Genomic DNA, 23,512 nt, shown 5'->3' with positions numbered 1-23,512 from the left:
TTTCTCTACGTGAAGGCAATTTAGGAGCCTATATTAGGGGAATCACCGACACTGACAGCCCCATTAACACAGACATAACCTGGAAGTTGTTGGAAGAGTGGACACCCTGAACTGGATGTGATGGTGGATACCTGGAATCCCAGAACTTGGGATATGGAAGCAAAAGGATGACCAGAGATCCAAGGTCATCTTTGGCTATACAGTGAGGTCAAGGTCAGTCTGGGTTACACGAGATCCTGTGGGAAAGAGACAAGAGAGGAAAACTCAGGACCGAGGACACGGCTCAGCTGAGGAGTGCTTGTCTAACACACTGGGTTCATCCCCAGCACAAAGAAAAACGGAATGATGGTGCACACCTACAATCTCAGCATCTGGGAGGTTTAAGGTCATAATGGGTTACACAGTGAGTTCAAGGCCAGCCTGGGATGCTCTGGAAAAGAGAGACAGAGAGAAAGGAAAGAAGAAAGGGAGGGAGGTAAGGAAGGAGGAAAAGCAGAGTCCCTGTCCCTGTCAGAAACTCACTGAATCACAAGCGTACTCTTTCAAGGTCACCAGATCAACTGTAGGTACACTACACCACCTTAGACCACACTCACACCATCTACAACAATCCAAATGCACAAACAGAGGAGAAAAAAATTAAAAGACTCCTGTGAGACTGTACCAGAAAGGAATGAATCAAGTATTATTTATCTAATAAGTTACCTTAAAACAGGGTATACTAGCATCATGCTGCACACCTTTAATCCCAGTACTTGAGAGGCCAGCCTGGTCTACATAGTAAGTTCTAGGCCAGTTAGAGCTATCTAAGGAGAACTTGTCTCAAACAAACAAACAAACAGAATATAGCAGAAGCTGAAGTTTATTTTATGCTCTCACTCAACTCATCCTACTTACCCATTTGATGTCACCAAAAATAGAATAAGACAGTTTCTGCTCTCACAAAGCTTATGATGGAGGAGGAGGGAGATTACACACAAGGCACACGGAGCAGGCGCAAAGTGCCAGCTACTGTTATGTATGGACGAGAAAAATCAGTGGGAGTGGGTGCAATTAAAAAATTCCTGTGGTCCAGAAGTCAGCGATTTCTGGATTATTAGGCTATTTAGGACAGGACAGCTGTGGCTCACATGGTTCTAGTGGCCTCACTGCCAGCAGAGATCAGTCAACAAGAGATAAGCCAAACAGGTTCATTTAATGGAAGAGCCACTAAGGCTAAGGCAACACCTGGCAGTCTGCGCAGGCTTTGGCTAGCCAGAGGGTATTACTGGCCATCACTAAGAGGGTGAGTTGAGATGCCAACTCCAGCCTAAGTCCAATGTGTGCTGCCACAAAACCGAGTAGTAAACACTTGAGAACGTAGAAAATCCAGCTGAATGAGTCGCTTAGTCTGCTGACCGCCCTCTCGACTGCAAAGAAAGTCAGCAGGCACGACGGTGGGAGAAAGGAAACAAGATCCCAGGAGGACAGCCACAAAAACAGCTCAGTACGGCACCCGAGGGACGGCTCAGTGGTTAAGAGCACCACTTGTTCTTGAAGAGTACTTGGGTTTAGTTCCCAGCACCCACAGAGTGGCTCACAACTGTGTAATTAAAGGCATTAGGGGGTCCGGCACTCTCGTCTGACTACCTTGGGCTCTTGCATCTATGTGGCACACATACATTCACTCAGGAATATACACACATTAAAGAGAGAGAGCTCATGACTTCAAGATGGGATGATAAAACGTACAACTGATGTTTCATTTTCTCAGAACGAGCAGAAATACCAATGTCATGCTGTCCCCACAGGGTGTCATGTAAATGTCCATAAAGATACTTAAAGGCAAACCCATGTTTATGGTGAGTCCTACCCAACAGTTCCTTCAAAGACCTAAGAAAACCCTCAACCCAGGATCCCAAGAGGAAGCTATCACCTACATACAAGATATAAGTCTCAAAGATTGCAATTTAAGACAAAGAAAAAGTACATGGGGGTTGAGACAATAGCGTAAGAGTGTGTGACAACGGCACAATAAAGGTCAGCCGTGACCGAACACCCGTGCAGCAGGGAAAGACTTCCAAAACAATGCTGGGCAAAGAGAGAGATGCACCAGAGTACAAAAACAATGAGATCACGGATAATAAAACACACATGCCTAAAACCAAGTACCACATATGTTCTAAAGCTAGCGATCATTTTACACACACGCACACACACACATGTTAAGTTCTATACTCTCCTCTCTCAGGCTAATTACTGAATTTACTAAGGTATTTATTTTCAGTGGGTATTTTCCCACAATCTTCTAGGTTGCCAGTGACCAGAGTTTTCTTTAGTTCCTAGGACCACAGGCTCCATACCAGATGTTCCCCTAAGGACTAACTGAGAGAGTCAGGTATGGTGGTACAAGTCTATAATCCTAGCATTTAGGAAGCAGAGGCAGGAGGATTAGGAGTTCAAAGCCACCCTTCACTATACAGCAAATCCATGACCAGCATACAGGAGTCCAGGTCTCAAAAAAATCAAAACCAATCAAGCGATCAACCAAAGAACTTAAAAAGGGAACTAACTCAACACTGAAATAATGTCAAAGGCAGCGAGCGTCCTTAAACTAGACTGACATCTGGTTCCCCATTCCACCCTCCCTATCACCATATCCTATCTTCTTTTGTATACAAACACATCCTCATACCAACAAACCACAATAATGTGCACAGACCCATCAAGTATCCATGGTATGTCAGGCTCCCAAGAGGCAAAAAAAGAGACCAAAGCTCAACTGCCTCGTTGACATTAGGCAACACTGCACAGAGATCTCAAAGCAGAGCCATCCTGAAAAGAGTGCTCAGACTCAGCCTAGACATTCTTTCATCACGGCTGTCCAGCACTGGCCTCTGCAGTCGAGCTTACCCCCATCACTCTGCCTCGCTGCTCCACGTCTTCCCACATAAAGTGAACTATGATCCGACACATGTATTTTCCAGTGCGGCCTTCCTGCTTCATTCGGACCAGACACATCCTGAGTGGAAGCAAAAGAGAGTCATTGGAGGAGCGCATTTCTATTGCATAACTCATAGAAGAGGGATTTTGTTTGTTTGTTTGTTTTTGTTTTTCGAGACAGGGTTTCTCTGTAGCTTTGGTGCCTGTCCCGGAACTAGCTCTTGTAGACCAGGCTGACCTCGAACTCCCAGAGATCCGCCTGCCTCTGCCTCCCGAGTGCTGGGATTAAAGGCGTGCGCCACCACCACCCGGCTTAGAAAAGGGATTTTAGCACCACACAGAGTCAGCATTCAGGAGTGACCTCATGGTCTCTAACACAGCTGTAACACAGCAATATATTATATATATATATATATATATATATATATATATATATATATATATATATATATATATATATATATATTCCACCTGAAGTGTGCAGTTGAAAAAAGCTTTGCTCTGGGCGGTGGTGGCACACACCTTTAATCCCAGTACTCAGGAAGCAGAGGCAGGTGGACCTCTGTGAGTTCCAGGACAGCCCGGTCTACAAGAGCTAGTTCCAGGACAGATGGGGCTATACAGAGAAACTCTGTCTCAAGAAAAAAAACAAAACAAATAATAATTTAAAAAAAAAAAACCTTGCATATTATCATTGGATCCTTCCTGGATATTACATAAGATAATGTAAGCACTATGAACCATGAAGACAGGGATACCTCGAAAGCCTCCCTCACACATGGAAGAAATCATAAGTGGTTGTTAGAAGATAATCAAGCCTGAATTCTCCATTCAATTGAGAATTATTGTTTGCCACTATTTTCAACATGGGCAAAGAATTTTCCAGTCAATATAGTAGCCACTAGCTACTTGTAGCTACTTTAAATATGGTTACTCCAAGGATTTCAAAGATATAGTAAAGAAAAGAATCACATTTCAAATATTGCTATCACATTGAATTTATTTTCATATACGTTTAAATAAAAACTATTACTAATTAATTTCAGGGGTTGGGAGATGGCTCGGTAGGTAAGAGCACTTGCTCTACAAAGAGTGGAATTAGAATCCCAGCACCCACATAAAAAGAAACGTGTGGTTGGGCATGCCTGTAATGTCACATTAGGGGCTGAACACAGGTGCGCATGGCTGTGGCTGTAACATTGGGGGTTGGAGACAGGTGGGTATGCCTGTAACTATAACATTGGGGGCTAGAGACAGGTGGACATGGCTGTAACTGTAACACTGGGGGCCAGAGACAGGTGGACATGGCTGTAACTGTAACATTGGAGGTTGGAGACAGGTGGACATGCCTGTAACTGTAACATTGGGGGCTGGAGACAGGTGGACATGCCTGTAACTGTAACATTGGAGGCTGGAGACAGGTGGACATGCCTGTAGCTGTAACATTGGGGGCTGGAGACAGGTGGACATGCCTGTAGCTGTAACATTGGGAGTTAGAGACAGGTAGGCATGCCTGTAACTTTAACATTGGGGGCCGGAGACAGGTGGGCATGGACGTAACTGGGGGCTGGAGACAGGTGGCTCCTGAGAGTTCCCTGGTCAGCTAACTTAGCCCAAACAGTGAGCTTCAGGTACAGAACAATAGAAACATAACATCTTCATCTGCCCTCCCACATGGTACATGTACCACCTGCACCCCCTACCACCCTCCCACATACATACATACCCCACATACTAAAAATTAACATTCTTTTCAAAACCACTTTCACTTCTTTTTACTTTAAAATTTAACTAGAAATGTAGAAATTTTTCAGTTACATTTGCAGCTTGCCTTTTACTTTTCTTCACTAATATTTGTTTGGCGTATAGGTCACTGAGAATATTACGATTACATTTTTATAATTATCAAATTGTTCTCCCACTAGATGTAAATTCCATTGAAGGCAAAGATCAAGTTTGTTTTTGTTTTAGTTACTGTTGTTGTTTTGAGACAGTATGTAGTAGCTCTGACTCTCCTGAACTCACTCTATAGACCAGGCAGGCCTCCAACTCAAAAGATCCACCTGCCTCTGCCTCCTGAGTGCTAGGACTAAAGGTGAACACCACCACACCCAGCAAGAATTATGCCAAATCCACACGGATGCACATGCATACACATAATTAAAAATAAAAGTATTTTTAAAATATTAAATTATACAAAGGAATATAACCAAAGTTTCTAACTGATTTTTCAAAGTGGTTCCTAATGCTATTCTTTTACTTATTTATTTTGGTTTTCTGAGATAGCGTTTCTCTGTGTAAGCACCCTGGCTTGTCCTGAAACTAGCTCTCACAGACCAGGCTGGCCTCAAACTCACAGAGATCCTCCTGCCTCTGACTCCCAAGTGCTGGGATTAAAGATGTGCGCCACCACTGCCTGGCTCTAATATTATTCTTATGACCATATTAATTTCTAATGTTTTGAACTAGGTATTAAGTGACTGCAACAGACTGGTCACCCGAAAGACAGTCTCTGCTATAATTTCAGAATATTTTAGCTAAATCGACAATTTTATCTCTATACAAAACCTGCCCATTAAAATCAACTACAAAGGGGCAATGGCTCAGCCATTAGCTGTATGTGTGTAGGGATCTGAGTGACTATGTATGCTGACATAGGAATGGCCACATCTCGAGGATGCCCAAAGCCTCAGACCCATAAGACAATCGGCAAAGCCATTATCCGTATGAGTCAGGCTCAAGAGAAATGGCAAAGCTTTTCTCAGGAGCCAAAGCATAGATGATTTTTGGTGTTCCACAAAGACTAGCAACTGCAGCTTCCTCCTCCCCAAACACCCTGAGGCTACTCAACCATAAAGACCTCCTACTGAGACTAGCTAAGCCCTCCCCAGTGCTGTACCTAATAAATACACTGAGGTTTCAGGTTGTGGGAAGAGAAATCGCATTAGAGAACCCCCCCCATCCCAGCTTCACTATCCATGTGTCTGTCCCTTCTTTGTTCACTTACTGTCCTAGTACCATGCATATAATGCTATTGCAGAGAATCCGAGCTCAGTTCCTAGCACCAACGTTGAGTGGCTCACAGTGGCCTGTAACTGTAGCTCCAAGGGATCTTACACCTTCTTCTGGCTTCCTTGGAGACACACACACACACACACAAATAAATCTTTAGAAAGAAAACTAGCCAGGAGTAGTGGCATCTGTCTTCAGACCCAGCAGAGGATCTCTGTAAGTTCAAGGCCAGTCTAGTCTACAGATCAAGATCCTCTCTTAAAGAAAAGAAAAGAAAGAAAGGAAAGCCAGGGAACAGGTTTATGTTTCGAGCAGACTATGAGGACACACATGCACATCAAGTATACAGGAGGTAGAGGCAAGGGGATTGCAAATACAAAGCCAGCTCAAGCCACAGAGCAAGACCCTGTCTCACTACGTTCCTCTGTAAAAGAAAAATCTACAAGCAACAATGGAATGATTCCATCTGACTTGCCTCAACATCTCTGTGAATGACTAAACTGGAAAAAGAAAACATACTTATCAAATGGGCAGATGACAAGATGGGCAAAAGAACAAATATGCTACATGACCCAACCATGAACCAAAAATACCTCCACAAGTCTGTCTCAATGGGCTGCACCTTACAAGAATCACAATAGGGGGGAAAAATTTTAAAAAAATCACTTGAGTCCAGGAGATAAAACTCCAGAGGTCCATAATATATGAATCACACCCACCATTATAAAAAGCCTTTAAAAGTGAAGGCAATAGAACATGGTCAATGCAGGTCAAGAGGATAATGATGCTGACCCCAAATGAGTGTGCTTTTAGATACAACTGAAATATGTCTCAGTGTGCAAAGCAAGACTCTAAATCTGCTTGGAATAGCAGCATCTACTGATTCTAATTTTGAGCATCATACCTAAAGAGACAAGGTTCCAGTCATATTAAAGAGTAAGTTCTGTTCCACTGCACAGTAGTGAGACTAAGAGTTAACAATAATATCATATATTAGAAAGTGGCTAGAACAAAGAATTTTAAATATTCTTACTTAACAGAAACTATATGAGATGATGGGTACTTTAATAACCCTGGTTTGATTATAACACGATGTATGTATGTGTCAAAATATTGTATAATCTATAAATATGTAATAACAATGGACCAATTAAAAATAAAATTAAAATTAAGAAGATGAGGAAGAGAAAAAAGATGAGCAAGGAGGCTGGCAAAGGGGATCATCAATAAAGGTACTTGCCAAAGAATCCTGAGGGCCTGCCCAGCAGGGAAGCACCTAAAGATTTAAGTCTTTGAAAAGACAACTTCAAAATGTAGAAAACTGACTTGTTCACATAAGGAGAATAAATGTTTGGTGAACATGAAGCTTATTTTAATATTATCTATAGGCAGTTGTGAGCAGCCCAAGTTGAGTGCTGGGAACCAAATTCAGGTCCTTTGTAAAAGTTGTAGTTCCCTTAACAACTGAGCATCTCCAGACCCCGAGCAGTACCTCCCTTAACCACCGAGCATCTCCAGACCCTGAGCAGTATCTCCCTTAACCACCGAGCATCTCTAGACCCCGAGCAGTATCTCCCTTAACCACTGAGCATCTCCAGACCCTGAGCAGTACCTCCCTTAACCACCGAGCATCTCTGGACCCCAAGAAGTACCTCCCTTAACCACCGAGCATCTCCAGACCCCGAGCAGTACCTCCCTTAACCACTGAGCATCTCCAGACCCTGAGCATGCAGCTTCATCGCTGATCTCAAGCAGATTTGTTGATATTTTCATTCTAATTTTTAGCCTCAGAACCCAAAATATAAGACTTTGAGACAATAATGAAAAAGACTGGACTACAGTATACGATAGAGAGCATATTTCAAAGTAGAAACACACTGAGGAACGTTCAACAGCACCTTCTTTATAAGACTTTTCTAAAAGTTAATCAAATTGTTCTTGCCAGCCTCTTACCTGAAAAGACGCAATGTGTTTTGATGCTTAAATGTCGTAGGAGGCCAATTCATCAACAGCAATAGTGAGGTAATGGAATTCTTCATTTATTTGAAAATTCTGTAGTCTGTTAATACACCTGCCCTCTGGGGTTTAAAACGCACAGATTTTTTCAGACCATAAACTTTCTAACTATATCAACATGAAGGGAGACATTTGGGGTTTCACAGCACGGCCTGTTCTACAGCCATTATAAGATAATGGTCAGCTCAATGGTCATCTGGGCTAAAAAGGAATATGACATGAAGGTACTCTCAAGCTGATGAACAGTTTACCCAATGAACAGAAACTGAGCTCCTCCTGTATGTAGGTGATGGCTGAATGACTAGGTATTACAGTGATGGCAGACATGAGTCTGGCTTTCAAGCCATGTGTCTCCTAGGAGAAGCAAAACAAGACACATATAAACAACAACAAAAAAGGACTGGCAAGATGGCTCAGTGGGTAAGGGCACTTGCTGCCAAGCCTGACTCCTTTGAACCCACATGGTAGAAGGGAAGAATCAACTCCCAAGAGCTGTCCTCTGAACTACAAGCACACCATGGCACATATGCACAGATGTGTACATACACATACAGAATAGATAAAAACATGTAAAACAAAAGAAGGCAGTATCAAGAAAAACACACGTTGGAGATTGAAGGATTACTTTGGGATGTATTGGATCTGAGAAAGTTTGATGGGAAAGGAAACATTATATCTGAGGCTTGGAAGGATGGGTTGAAATAAGACAGAAAAAAAAGGCAGAGGGCTTTCCAGAAGACAGAAGGCAAAGAGCAAAGGCAGGGCGTGGAAGAAGTCACCCCATGTTAAAAGAACAATGACTACTAAAGTTGTGACGGGGTAGGGTATGAAGCAGGAAAGTGAAGCAGAGGAATCCTGAGTGGCTTTGAAATGTCAGGCTCAGAAAAGTCTGAGCCAGTCTGGGCTCAGCAGCCAACGACGAGCCACTGGGAAGAAAAGATGTAACGAGATCAGCACGTTGGCACTCAGAGCAGGTGAGTCATTGAGAAGCCAGCTCTTCCTCCAGTCTTAGCCTGCAACTACACATCCACATCACCAAGGCTGGAGAGCGAGCAAGTGGAGGAAGTCTTTCTTCTGTGCAACCGAGGTCACTGTCTGGAAATACCAGACTGCCCTGCCTTTTGAGAGAAATATAAACAGTGGCGTTTGTTAGACACCGCTATCTAACTTTGATGTTCCCAAAAGTTTAGGAAATAATTTAGTTCAAAAAAACTCCTAAGCCGGGCGGTGGTGGCGCACGCCTTTAATCCCAGCACTTGGGAGGCAGAGGCAGGCGGATCTCTGTGAGTTCGAGACCAGCCTGGTCTACAGAGCTAGTTCCAGGACAGGCTCCAAAACCACAGAGAAACCCTGTCTCGAAAAAACCAAAAAAAAAAAAAACTCCTAAAATACTGCATCAAATTAGTTCAGTGGATACGTGGCCGATGCAAAGCATTTTACGATATAAAGTTCAACAGCAAATATCTACTTAGAAAACCAAGAGTCAGTTTTCCTCTCAGCAAATGTACCAAAGGCTCCTGTGTGGTCAGGAAAATGGAAGATTATTTATTAAAAATAAAAAAATCTAAAATCCAAAATGAAAAAAGCACATTGGAAGGGAAAGATGCCTAAACTGATACAAGCCTACCTAGAAAAACAAAAACCACTCTTGAAAAGGAAGAAACTAAATTCTACTAAAGATAAATACAGACCCAGGCATGATGTTGCAAGCCTGTAACTCAGGCACTGGAGAAACTGAGGCAAACACATAGTAACACCCGAAATTTGAGGGCAGTCTAGGGTGCACAGGGAAAACCCTGCCTCAAAAAGCAAAAAGGTAGATGAATCTCCAACCACACTCCAAGAAACCAAATAATGGTAAAGAGAACAGAATAAAACTACCAAGCATGATTCAAAGACAAAAATACAAGTTGGGAAGTAAAAGCAAAATTAATCAAACAAATTCAAAATGGCTCATCTAGGACAAAATGGATCCTAGGACCTGCAATAAAACAAAGCTAACGTGCCCGACCCACACTGTACATATGAGTCATTATGAGCTAGTCAACTTCCAGAATACTGCCCTTACACAAAAGAACCAACAGCTCAACTCCGCTGCTTAGCTGACCCTGTGAGTGGATGCATTCCTCATACTCAATGTTCATGTTGACGGTTTTTTGGTTTTCCTTATTCTTTTTTGTTTTTTAGACAGAGTTGTTTGTTTGGCTGGTTGGTTAATTTGGCTTGGTTTTTTGGAGACAAGAGTTTCTCTGTGTAAGTTCCTGTCTGTTCTGGAACTTACTCTGTCTACCAGGCTAACCTTGAAGTCACAGAGATCCACCTGCTTCTGCCCCCCCCCCCCATAGAATTAAAGAATTAAAGGCGTGTGCCATCAGGCTTCTTAGACAGGGTTTACACAGCTCAGGCTAGTCTTGAACTTCTTGATCCTGTATCACCACACCCAGATCTTATGCTAAATGTTCAAAAGGGCCTCTGAGGAAGGAAAGCCTGAAGACCAAAACAAAAATTACCTTTATGAATGCAAAGTAAACACTTTTAAAAGGTAATAATAAAAGCCGGGCGGTGGTGGCGCACGCCTTTAATCCCAGCACTTGGGAGGCAGAGGCAGGCGGATCTCTGTGAGTTCGAGACCAGCCAGGTCTACAAGAGCTAGTTCCAGGACAGGCTCCAAAACCACAGAGAAACCCTGTCTCGAAAAACCAAAACCAAAAAAAAAAAAAAAAAAAAAAAAAGGTAATAATAAAAGTTCTTGTATTAATTAATCACTTGCTTCACAAGTTCTTAGAGCACCCACTGTGAACACAGGCTGACCGAGTGTGAGACACACGGCTCTACAGCAATCCTCCATGCTCCTCCCGCTGTGAACACGGGCTGACCGAGTGTGAGACACACAGCTCTACAGCAATCCTCCATGCTCCTGTTGTGAACACGGGCTGACCGAGTGTGAGACACACGGCTCTACAGCAATCCTCCATGCTCCTCCCATAGTTGCTGATGTTCTCAAACCCACAATTTATTATTGAGGTTTTAAGCTTCAGCACTATCCTGTCTCTCAGTGATTCCAGTGGCCCATAAATAATCCTGACTCTTTTACATATAAGGAAGGCAAATAACGCAGCTAGCAAAGTAAAGAAGAAAAAAAAAAAAAGGAGTGCTCAAGCCTTCCTGACGGCTCCCCAATCTCTGTAAAAGGCCAGCCCAGAGATGCCAAAGGAAGAAAAGCTCACTGAGCAGGACAAAAGACTAAAGGCGCTGACTGCCTCCTGGCTCTTTAGTTAAGTTCTGCAATGCAAGACTTGATACACCCTGACTCATCTCCTTTTATCTACACAACTGCGCATCTCATAAGCTCTTTGCATTTCACAGAAAACAAAGATGCTTAAGTAACTTAAGGTTGCTCGCATGGTGGAAAAGAGAGGAGCTGAACATAGCTAGAGCTTCCCCCAAGCCAGTATCTCTACATCACTCCCTCAATTCAGTGCCAGTCCAGCACCAGCAGTCTCTTCCTGCCAGCACGACATCCCTGTCTGCACAGTCAAAAGCAACAAGAGCCTCTCCTTTCCTCTCAAACCACGGAACAAGGCCACAGCTCTTTTCGGCATCCATCTAGAGGGCAGGATTCTTGGGATTCTTGATGCTGGCTTCCTGCCACACTTGGGCAGAACAGCGTGTCTTGCTCATCCATGTTTAGGATTTGCTCCTATTTGACCACACAAGCTGCTTTTCAGGGGATCTGATCCTGAATTCATATCAGTGGCATGTGAGCAGGTCGTTCACTCTGGCTGCAATGAAAGAAACTCAAAGGGAACTTTCATAGAGCTTACTCGCTTTACTTCAGCATCAGCTGGGCTCGTGCCCCTTAGATTGCTGATGAATGGTTTATTTATTGGTGACCCGGCACACTGACCTCTTCCTGGAGCTATCTCTACCAATTTCCTAAACTTCCTCCCTGTGAAGTCTAAGCCTCCTAGGGGAAGCATAGGAGCCACCAGACTTTTGTCTGTGGCAAAAGACAAGTGGGGCAAAATGCTTCCCGAAACCATCTCACCTGCCGTGAACTACCACTAAGCATACAACATATAACTAGAATCCATTATAAAGATCAAGGTCTTGGCTGGCAAGTACCAGGGTGCTAAAGGTCACGTGTGCTGATAAAAGGCAGTTGCATGGGCCTTTGGTTTGAACAGAAACAAAACACAGCAACCTAAACTTGAGGATGTGTGAACAGAGACTCTGGTTGAGGGCAGGCGAAAGAAGATGTGCTCACGGTCAGGGCACACCATATATAGCAGGTCTCAAGCCACTGGAACCCAGCAAAAGTCAGGATGCCCTCCAGCTACACGAAAACTGCAAGGGTGGCTTTAGAGCCCCCTGCAAACGCTGCCAGTGCTTGCCAGGCAGTTCTCTGGCTGCACTGTGATGGGGGCAGAATGTTCTCCAACCCCTTTCCCTGCACTGTGAAGGGGGCAGAATGCTCTCCGAACCCTTTCCCTGCACTGTGGTGGGGACAGAATGCTCTCCGAACCCTTTCCCTGCACTGTGAAGGGGGCAGAATGCTCTCCAAACCCTTTCCCTGCACTGTGGTGGGGACAGAATGCTCTCCGAACCCTTTCCCTGCACTGTGAAGGGGACAGAATGCTCTCCGAACCCTTTCCCTGCACTGTGGTGGGGACAGAATGCTCTCCGAACCCTTTCCCTGCACTGTGAAGGGGGCAGAATGCTCTCCGAACCCTTTCCCTGCACTGTGGTGGGGACAGAATGCTCTCCGAACCCTTTCCCTGCACTGTGGTGGGGACAGAATGCTCTCCAAACCCTTTCCCTGCACTGTGGTGGGGACAGAATGCTCTCCGAACCCTTTCCCTGCACTGTGGTGGGGACAGAATGCTCTCCGAACCCTTTCCCTGCACTGTGGTGGGGACAGAATGCTCTCCGAACCCTTTCCCACCCACAGTTTACGTCCTTGTCTTCCTTAGAAGTCTTCTTATTTGGCTTCTCAAATGTTCATTCCCCACCTTTCTTTGGAACTTGAAACTTTACAGGTTACTTCTTCCTCTTCTCTCTGCTCAGGCCACCCTCTGGCTTTGGACCCCAGAAGGCCAACAACCGCTGTCCTTAACCATCTACCACTCCCGGGGCTTTACCAGGACAAAGACTCAGAATGCCAAGAAAAGCAGCGCTTGCTGCATGCTGTCGTCAACAGGTGATTTCTATTGCTGTTCATATTCAGAACAAGAGACCCCATCCCCTAGTCAGTTCTGTCTGTCTCAGATTCTCACTGCTGATGTGGCACATGAAGTGACTTGTTGTAAAATCACCGAAACTACCTCTTCTTGTGTAAGACAAGGGGCTGACCTAGATAAGAGGTTTTTAGGGGCTGGAGAGATGGCTCAGCGGTTAAGAGCACTGCCTGCTCTTCCAAAGGTCCTGAGTTCAATTCCCAGCAACCACATGGTGGCTCACAACCATCTGAAATGAGATCTGATGCCCTCTTCTGGCTGCAGACACACAGACAGAATATTGTATACGTAATAAAAATAAATAAATATTAAAAAAAAAAAAAGAGGTTTTTAAAACTGCCTGCTGGGTTACCACAAAGCTACATTTGGGTTCCTTTTCTGCAGGCATGTTATACAGATAAGGAGTGACCAGGTCATTCCCACATCCTTCAATCTAAGTAGCAATCCGCTCACACATTTACACAGTATGGGTGAGATGAGATTTACTACTGTGTGTGTGTGTGCGTGCACAGGGTTTGGCATTAAGAGTGCATACCAATCTTGCAGAGGACCTCAGTTACAGAAGTTCAAAAAAATTTACAATGAAATAACAAACGATGAGATTTATAACTTGAATCTAATTTAAACATTATAAAATGATGGGGGCAGGGAGAGAGGTTGAGACTAGAGAGATGGCTCAGCAGGTTAGCACCATGTACAGACAGACACACACATATATTGGTTTGGCTTTTTTGTTGTTATTGTTTACACAGACAAGGTTTCTCTGTGTAGCCCTGGCTGTCCTAGAAATTGCTCTGAAGGCCAGGCTAGCTTCAGACTCAAAGATCCACCTACTTCTGCCTCCAGAATGCTGGGATTAAAGATGTGCACCATAGCCGCCCAGCTTGGGTACTGTCTTAGTTAGTGTTTCTATATCTGTGAAGAGACACCATGACCACAGTAACTCTTATAAAGGAAAACATTTAATTGAGGTGGAAACTTATAGAGTTTCAGTGGTTTGGTCCATTATCATTACGGCAGTGTGCAGGCAAACATGGTGCTGGAGGATTCTACATCTTGATAGGCAAGAAACAGGAAGTGGTCTCAGACACTGGATGTGGCTTGAGCATATATGAGACCTCAGAGCCCACCACCACAGTGACACATTTCTCCAAAAAGGCCACACCTACTCCAACAAAGCCACACCTCCTAATAGTGCCACTCCCTTGGGAGTCATTTTCTTTCAAACTACCACAGTTATTATAATATTATTAAGACAAAGAGTAATAAAGCAGGACATCCAACATCTCTTTTGGCTTCTGTACACAAAAGTACCTGCAGACAGACACAAACACATGCACAAATGCAAATTATATAATGTATATATCTATGTATCAAAATATTACACAGCACTACTCCATTAATATGTATAATTTTTATGTTTTATGTATCCATAAATTTTCAAAATTTTAAAATGTGAGCAGGGCGGTAGTGGTTCACGCCTTTAATCCCAGCACTTGGGAGGCAGAGGCAGGCAGATCTCTGTGAGTTTGAGGCCAGTCTGGTCTACAAGAGCTAGTTCTAAGACAGGCTCCAAAGCTACAGAGAAACCCTGTCTCCAAAAAAAAAAAAAAAAAAAAATTTAAATAAGAAAAAAAAGCAAAGGGTCACAGAACTGCCTTCAGAGGAAGGAAAGGCTTATGGTGAAAATAATGGCTTAATCAGGTATGGAGGAAGAACAAGAGTCTGTCCAGCAGTAAGAATGATAAATACCTGAGACTCCACAGAAGAGCAGCAGACAACAGAAGTAAAAGCATCTTTACTGCTGGCTGCAGCTTATAGCACATGAACAGCACACTAAGAAACTTGAGAGCCGAGGTGGGAATCCAGCAGTGAAATGAATTCAGCGGCAGAAGCCTTCAACTTCTGTTTAAAATTAGCTCAAACAGAACAGAAGTATCAGATATTTACTGATATTATAAAGACAAGATTTATTTAATGTTTGCATCCAATACAAGCATGCACACTGGGTTACAAAGTAAAACTCATTTGTTTCTGTTAGGTCAGGGTCAAGGGTTTGAGCTCAGTAACTAATGACTACTGACCAGGTTAAACAAATGAAGGACACATCGAGAGAAGCTCCCAGGTTTCTGGTACAGGTACCTGAATGGACTCACAATGGATGGCTGGGATAAGGAAAATTAGGAGGGCTGCTTTACCAGGCCCGTGTCGGGATGCTGGGTATCTCCAACAGCATCTTTTTCCGCAGCTACACTCAATACTGACCTTGTTAAACAAAGCCAATGGACACATTATCAGTGCCACTGCAAACCCACTGAACAGACAACTAACAAAGGTCTTCTAGAAAAAGAGGGGTCTGTTGTCTTAAATCTCAACCCACTGAGAAACTATGGCACCAGAAAGAGCACACAGAAGTGTAACATCATCAGTAAACGCACAGGACTGTTCAGTATCCTGTTCCTGTCTCAACTACAATAAGGATCCATTACCTCACGGACCCAGGCTACTTTCATGTCCTAGGAGTCTATCTGGCTTTGCTCTGTCTTTCTTTGTGACTCCCTCCTCTTTCTCAGTTCTTATTCCAAGAACTGTTCCAATTCATATTTCTCCAATGGCTTGGCTTACTGCACTCTCTGAATTTGAGATTGGCTGTCCTTCAATTTATACTCTTGGATCTTCAGGCACAGAGAACAGGACTAGAAGATAGAAGAGTCTTACTTTTCTATAGACTTGGGGTGGATCCATCCCTCTCCCAGCTATTCTACCCCTTAGGAGAGGGAATTCCTGATTCTGGGAAGATCACTGCACAACTGGGCCCAAAACTACTTCTTTTGTTTGTCTGTTTTTTGTTTTTATTTTTGTAAACAAGGTTTCTGTGTTGCCCTGGCTGTCCTGAAACTTACTCTGTAGACCAAGCTGGCCTTGAACTCACAGAGATCTGCCTGCCTTTGCTTCCCAAACAACGGAATTAAAGGCGCTTGACAATGATGCCGCTGACACCACCTGGCTTTTTATTTCCCATAATTACCTTTCTGGTGACCTTCAGACTACATTCCTCTACAACCCCCTCCCCCCCAACGCTTCAGCCACTGGCTGCCTTCAAGGACTTGACGTTCTGTAGGTGGTCTTTCCCTCCAGCCGCCCTCCAACGTAAAGCGCCCTCTCTTTCCACGGCAGCCATATTATTTTCCCTTCAGGATGTCCCTCAAACGTTACCTCTGCCCTATGCCATCCTCACTCCCACCTTTGTGCTTCCACAGCATCCCTTCGGGCTTTGAGCCAAACATTTCATCATCATCTATTTCAGACAACAGCACTCAAAAGTCCGTTTCCACCACGGTGTCTTGAATGTGTGGACCGTACCACAGCCTTCTCTCTAGCACCCCATGGTCCTGAAAACACAGTAGGTCCTTGACAAGGATTTACTGGTTCAATAAAAAGGCGGCTGAGACATTCTATCAAACCCTTCATGGATCATGGCAATTATAGCACAGAAGAGGCCAGGCGGTGGTAGCGCATGTCTTTAGTACCCCCAGCACTTAGGAGGCAGAGGCAGGTTGATCTCTGTGAGTTTGAGGCCAGCCTGGCCTACATCTAACAAAGCAAATTCCAAGACAGCCAAAGCTATGCAGAGAGACCCTTTCTCAAAAAACTTAAAAAAAAAAAAAAAAAAAAAAAGAGCAAGGAAGAGGCTAGATAAAGACAAAGAATAGATGACCCTCTCTTCTACCTAGCTGGTGGTGGTGCACCCCACTCCTCACTTAGCTGCTGGTGGGAAACCCCATTCCTCTGAAAACTTAACTTCAGCAAGAAAGGTCGGGTAGACGTTTGGAAAGTTTAAAGAAATATAAATAATTTCAAGGCTCTCCACACTATTAGTCAAGGACTGACCTTGGGATGTGGTCACAGGGATTAGATATTTCATGTTGCCGTCCACTCTCTCCACCACTCTGATGCCTCCAGCTCTACGGGCAATAACGAGTCTTTCATACAGGCTCTGAATATTACCTTTGAGCTCCTCTGGGAACAGCTTTGCTGTCTCTCAGCTCTCCCACCTTTCCAATGAACAATTCTCCCATACAGTCCTCAGCTCTTAAAAAAGTAGTTTCCCTCTCAGCGTATCCAGTTTCCCTCTCTGCACCCCCACCATGGACACCAGAGGCAGACAGTGTGCCTTCTTAGCTGCCTGACAAGGGGCCATGGTATGTATCTCAGAGAACAGAGCTAGGAAGGGATAACGCTTGCAGCGCCCTCTTCAGTCCTGTAGGCATCATTTACATTGTCCCAGAACTTAGCAGCCCCGTTTGTAACTGCCCATTTATGAGTTCCTATCTCCCTCACTAAAACGAGGCTTCTTTAGAACTAGCCCTAGTTCCCAGCAGAGGCCCAGGACATAGTGTGCCATCTATAAACTACTGGTTTAGAGGGTTTAAAAAAAAAATCCATAAAATAAACTGCCCCTTCAGGCTCCTTAGCCAAGTGCAGTGACGATGTGAATTTGGAAGAAGAAACGCTTCAGAGGTGATCATAACTAAAACATCTTTATATAATAGCTAGGTCTGTGATGTAAGCTCAGCTAAAGACAGTCTCAAACAAGGGCCCTTTGACAGACAGCCATTCCCACATAGTGAACCCACTTGTCTGGAGTTTACTTTCTCCAGATCCGGTAGCTGCCCACCCCCACTCTGGTGATCCCTAGATCCCCTTTGACCTTTAATGCTGTGTAACAGTAGATGAAAAATGGATGTTTTTTAGGCTGCTTCACACTGAAGAAAAAATATACTGTTTAAGGTGTTAAATATTTCCACATGCAACAAATCTGGCTTGTCTCTAACCTGTGCGCACACTTAGAGGCACAGGCATAAAAGTCAGTGGTATAATTTGTTATAGGTTTCTGATGACCAGAGATGGAAATGACCACGGAGTCTCACAATTCAAACCACTTTTACGTAAATGTGAACTTTCCTAAAACAGCCAAGGGAGAAAACTTTCCACCCTACCTCAGAGAGTCTCTTAGAGATACTGATAGTGTATTATTCCTGGGGTTAGGTGTTCTTTGAAAAAAAATATATTACAAATATTAGTTTCTTTTTGGGTTTATGCTTTGACCTTTAATAAAAATATGCTTCAAGGCACCAGTTATGAAAATGAAAGGAGCAGGTTTTCATGCTTGAACAAGTGTGACATCATAGAATCAGACCTGAGGACATCTGTGCCTTACAACGAACGTGCACGCACGCGCGCGTGCACACACACACACAGGCAGTGGTGACTCACTTAAAATGGCTCACTTACCAGACGTGAAGAAGGGTTATAAGAAACCATGAGTTGAATGTATCAGGCATCTGACACCCTAGAAAATGACAATAAAGTGTAAATATGAGAAGGGGTAGAAGAGGCACGCTGTGTTAGCCCCTGGTGGGAATCTGTCAACTAAAATGAAAGGTGGTACAATATTTCTGATTATGCTTTGCAGAAAAGATCAGCAAAAGCACAATGGAAGACCATGGGCTAGAGCACCGAACGCAGCTAGACAACCTTCCAATTCCAGCCTTGGTACCACCTTGTGGCCTTGGGCAAACTGCGTCTTCCCTCTGAGTCTCAAATCTCTCTCTCTCTCATTTTACAGAATGTGGCAGAGATGATTTCTTATGGCTCTAAGCTAGTTTCCCTTTCTAGGCTTGAAGTATAAAGAGCTAAGTGAATACAGCTCCCCTGCTCCCTCAGCACCAACTGAGCCCAACTGAAAAGGTTAAGCCCTTCTGATCTCCCTTTCCAATTTTTGTTTGTCTGTTGGATTTTGTTTTGTTTTGTTTTTTTGAGACAGGGTTTCTCTGTAGCCCTGACTGTCTCTGGAACTTGCTCTGTAGACCAGGTTGGCCTCAAACTCAGAGATCCAGCTGCCTCTGCCTCCCAAGTGCTGGGATTAAAGGCATGTGCCACCACTGCCCGGTTATTTTCCAATTTTTTAAAAGACAAGCCACTGTAGTATGGCCATGGGTGTGCCAAATGATCTACTCAAATAACCAGGAGGGATAAAAGTAGAACTCTTAGGAGCTAAGGCTGAATCAGGAAGTGAACAGCACCCACTGAAAGGCCAGTCCTTGGCTACAGGGACAACACTCACTGAACAAGACCTCTTAATTTCAGATCCTGAACATCAGATCTCAGCTCAGACATCCATGCCTCTCCATTCTCAGATTTCTACGAAATCCTTCAGTTGGCTGAGGGATCCCCACTACGTGTTACCCTCCTTATTACATGACAAAGAGAAAAGTTTGACAAGGAGTAGGAAGGATAAAAGGGAGAAAATTAGTGGGGAGCATAAGCCCTTATGGTAGGACCAATCTTTTGGAGCAATGACTCAAAAAAAGAATTAAGGCATGGTAGCACCTGCCTAGAATTCCAACACACATCCCATGATCTTGTGAGGCAGCAGGGTTGCAAAATCCAAGCTAGCCAAGGCTATATATAATCTGCATGCAAAACAAAAAACTCAAAAGTATCCCCTGCCAATCAACATTCAGTAAGGTAATGGTTAACAATGAAGATCACTAGGAGTGAAAACCCACGGCAGGACCCCAGGAAACTATAACCCACACTAATAAGGGAGCCCTAGCTGGGCTCCTAACACGCCAGATATAACAAGTGCTTCACAGCCATTAGCTCAGTGCATCTGTCCAACAACCCTAGTAAGTTGGTATTCATATATCCCTAACTGACAGTGTCATCAAGACAATTGCTCAGGCTCCAAAACCACAATACCAAGAACGAGACACATGGGATTAAATTCAGACTTCCTTGATTCTCTGTGTAGTGTGCGGACTGCTACTTCAGTACCTCTCTAATGCTAAGATGTGGACACTCTGAGAAAGGGCTGTGCTCCACGCCCGGCCTACCGCTAATCATCTTAATACAGTATTCCTCTGGGAAAGAAGCACTAGCGCCTACTTTAGGGGTAACGAGGGAGAGTCAAAAAGGTCAAGTAACCACGGGCAAGCCACCACGTTAAACCAGTGGCAAGGCTGGGGTTTGAATCCAGGTCTGTCACAAAAGGACACCAAAAAACTCGGGTGAGCTTACTGGGTGGTGCCTAGCAGCTGTCAAGTGGACTTCCTCTCTGAGCCCAGCAGGAGGGAGCTGGAGGCTGGCCTCACCAGCCATCCAGCTATTAAGACCAATGCCATCTGAGAGTGAGCCAGCCGCTCCCTGCCTAGAACAAGAATAGCCCCGAGAAACTCTCAAGCCCAGATCTCAAGTTGGGTCTTTTTTTGAATGTTACAACAAAACATTTAAAAAAATAAAAGTTTTCTTGGAAGTCCGTCTTTCAGTCTGGACAATGAAATCTGGCTGCTTCGACAGGACAGGCTGCCCAACTGCTGCCTCTACATCAAAGCTTCCCAGCAGCCTCCAGGAGCCTGTCCAGTTTCCTCAGAGGTGGAACCAGTTCTTGGGCTTGAAAGCACAGACAAACAGGTCAGCAGCTGGCCCTGGGTCACAGTTTTCCCTTCTGGGGGTCAGCTCAGGGCTGATGAGAAATGAGCTGGCACACGAGCAAGTCTCTGTGCCCATGGAGGTCAGAACAGAAACCCACAGAGTAAACCTCAAAAATATCAAACTAGCGACTGAATGTTGACTATGAGCAACACAAAAATACAATTCTTAGCTCAACGAAATGTGTTTACAAACTGCAGGGCTAAACCCTGGGACACTCCGTCATGATCACACTCTTGCTCCAATACACACGCAGCATATTCTTTTCTGAAGCTAGACTCTTGACACCAGGTTCAGTAAAACCAAATAATTCCATTACTGTCATCGGAGAGTCATACTATCATATTTTAATATGAGGTCAGACTACTTAATTTAATTAATTTAGTTTAATTTAAGTGGATCTAGGTAAAGTTTCTGAATTTCTCAGAGGCCCAGTCTTCTTCTGTCTATATGTCAGTGAGCAGAACAAGAACCTTAGAGTTTCTATGATGATAAACAAGAGACCAACGACCTGTAAAATGCTTAGTAAAGCCAGGTATGGTGGGACAAGACTTTAGCCTCAGCACCAGCCCTTGGGAGGCAAAAGAAGGTAGATGTCTGTGAGTTAGAAGCCATCCAACATATGTAGACATAGTGAGTTCTAGGCCAACCAGAGCTATGGTGATAGTGAGATCCTCTCAGGGGAGAAAGCTTAACAAAATGATTGCCATTTAAAATAGCAACTCAATATCCATTATTGCTGTTTCCACTGCATCAAATAAGAGGGCCCAAATTATCTTTGAAAAGCGTCATCAGCTAAAATTGTGTCACAAAGTAGAAACCTCAACTACTGACTCCAAATTTCTTCCTTCAGGAGCCCCTCCTCTCCAAAGTAATCAGTGTCTTAGAGGGAAAGAGTCACAGACGAGAACGCAGCCATGTTCATTATGACAGGCAAGGGCATTACCAGAGCATGCCAGAAACAGCAGCTGCCAAAGTGTCTGGCCACACAGAAGCACCGAGAGTTCTAGATCTCAGCCTTAAACACGCTGGCTCTGAGGTGACTCGGGCCTATACCTGGCAGCTTAGGGAGGACTGTCCAAGAAGCTGAAGGCCCAGCATGCTGTGACCCAACAACTCGCTCACACACGGTGGTCGAGAAGTGTCATCAGCCTCCTTTCGCTGGGGAAACATGGCACCAGACGCCCGTACTTTCTGTCCTCAGGACTCTCACAATCAAGACCTATAGCAAAGATCTAAATGGCCCGGCCACTTTAAGGTATAATCTTAGGAAGCAATACATAAATTCCCTCATTTTACTCCAATCCCCACTAACCTCCTTAGAATACAAACCACAAGAAAGTCAGCCTCATTATCGTACAGATATTTTTCTAATCTTTTGCCTCCAGATGGTACTTTTCAAACCTGCTCTTTGTTCACTAGCCACTTTGGTTTAATTCTAAGATGTAAACCTAGCCAAAAAAAAAAAAAAAAAAAAAAAGATAAAGAGCCACAGCAGAACAAATAAAATTAAAAAACATAGGTTGGTTTGTTTGTGACAGGGTTTCACAACATAGGCCTGGCTAGCCTACTCAGTGTATAGAACAAGTTTACCTTAAGTTTATGGCAATCCTCATGCCCCTGTCTTCTGAGTACTGGAATTATAGGCATGTGCCTCTATGCCAGCTTAGCTATCGGTCTTGGTGGTGTTTTTTGTTTTGAAAGATGGTCTTTCTATGCAGTCTTGGCTGGCCTGGAGCTCGCTATGTGGAACAGACTGGCCTGAACTCAGAGACCTGTCTGTCTCTGCCTCCCAAGTGCTAACACGCCTGGCCTGTGCCATAGGTTTTAATAGGCAAATGCCTAATTAAGTCTTAGAAAATCTAAAGGGAGAGTGTGATCACTAGAAAACTCACTGCCCCTTTTCCTAAAGGACAAAGTCGGGAAAAACTCACCAAGATATATCCCATTGTGTGCATAAACATCATTGTCCAATACTAACACAATATCTCACATATCTCACAAAGGGAGCTCTCATTAAAATAAAGCAAAATCCGAGTCATAAAGCTGCATTCCAGTTCCCAGTCTGTGGTTACATTCCCTCGCATGAGGCATGCTACAGTGGGAAAACCCCAGAGGTGTAAGCCAGACAACACAGGTGCCAGGCTTGGCCAGGCAACCTCGGGCAAGTCACTGAGACGCTCTAAGCCTCAACTGTTCCTAAACACAAAACAAAAATAAACAATAATACAAGCACTTACTATCCCACAAGACTGTGAAATTCCTAAAGGGGACAAACATGACAGACAACAAATGTGGGTTATCAATATGTAATTATAACTTTCTGTATCAATATGTAATTATAACTTTCTGAAGTTTTTCTTAAATTGGTAATCTGCAAGCTATGCTTAAAATATATTCATATTAACTATCTATGTAATAACAGTCTTTTTGTTTTGTTTTTTGAGACAGGGTTTCTCTACGTAGCCCTGGCTGTCCTGGAACTTGCTATGTAGGCCAAGGTGGCCTCGAACTCACAGAGATTCGCCTGTTTCTGCCTCTCAAGTACTGGGATTAAAAGCATGTGCCACCACTGCCCCAGTCTTTAACTTGAATGTATAGTATTAATAAAACTCAAAAACCTTCAGCAGGGTGTTGAAAAATATTATTTTTAGATGTGTTACATTTGTTTATGCTGTGAAACATTTGTTTAATGATGCAAAGATGTGTTGCATTCTTTTATGTTACATTTGTTTAACTCTGTGATTCTTTGCCTGTCTAAAATACCTAATGGTCTAATAAAGAGCTGAATGGACAAAAGCAAGGCAGGAGAAAGGATAGGCGGGGCTGGC

The 23,512-nt window shown here is 43.9% G+C and overlaps 1 protein-coding gene across 1 annotated transcript in view; it reads right to left on the bottom strand.

Moving 5' to 3' along the window:
• The window catches only part of LOC130882002 (ubiquinol-cytochrome-c reductase complex assembly factor 1), an 89,698-nt gene that overhangs the window by 38,671 nt on the left and 27,515 nt on the right, over nucleotides 1–23,512 (bottom strand). Inside the window, exons 6-7 of the mRNA XM_057781875.1 lie at nucleotides 18,483–18,540; nucleotides 2,893–3,001 (exon numbers count right to left, since the gene is read on the bottom strand). Of these exons, the coding sequence (XP_057637858.1) occupies nucleotides 2,893–3,001; nucleotides 18,483–18,540 (167 nt within the window). The remainder of the gene's footprint in view (nucleotides 1–2,892; nucleotides 3,002–18,482; nucleotides 18,541–23,512) is intronic.

The sequence above is a fragment of the Chionomys nivalis genome, chromosome 9 (assembly GCF_950005125.1).
Source record: "Chionomys nivalis chromosome 9, mChiNiv1.1, whole genome shotgun sequence".
Classification (NCBI taxonomy): Eukaryota; Metazoa; Chordata; class Mammalia; order Rodentia; family Cricetidae; genus Chionomys; species Chionomys nivalis.
Note: the sequence above shows the minus strand (reverse complement) of the source record. Positions and strands in the feature narration are given on the sequence as shown.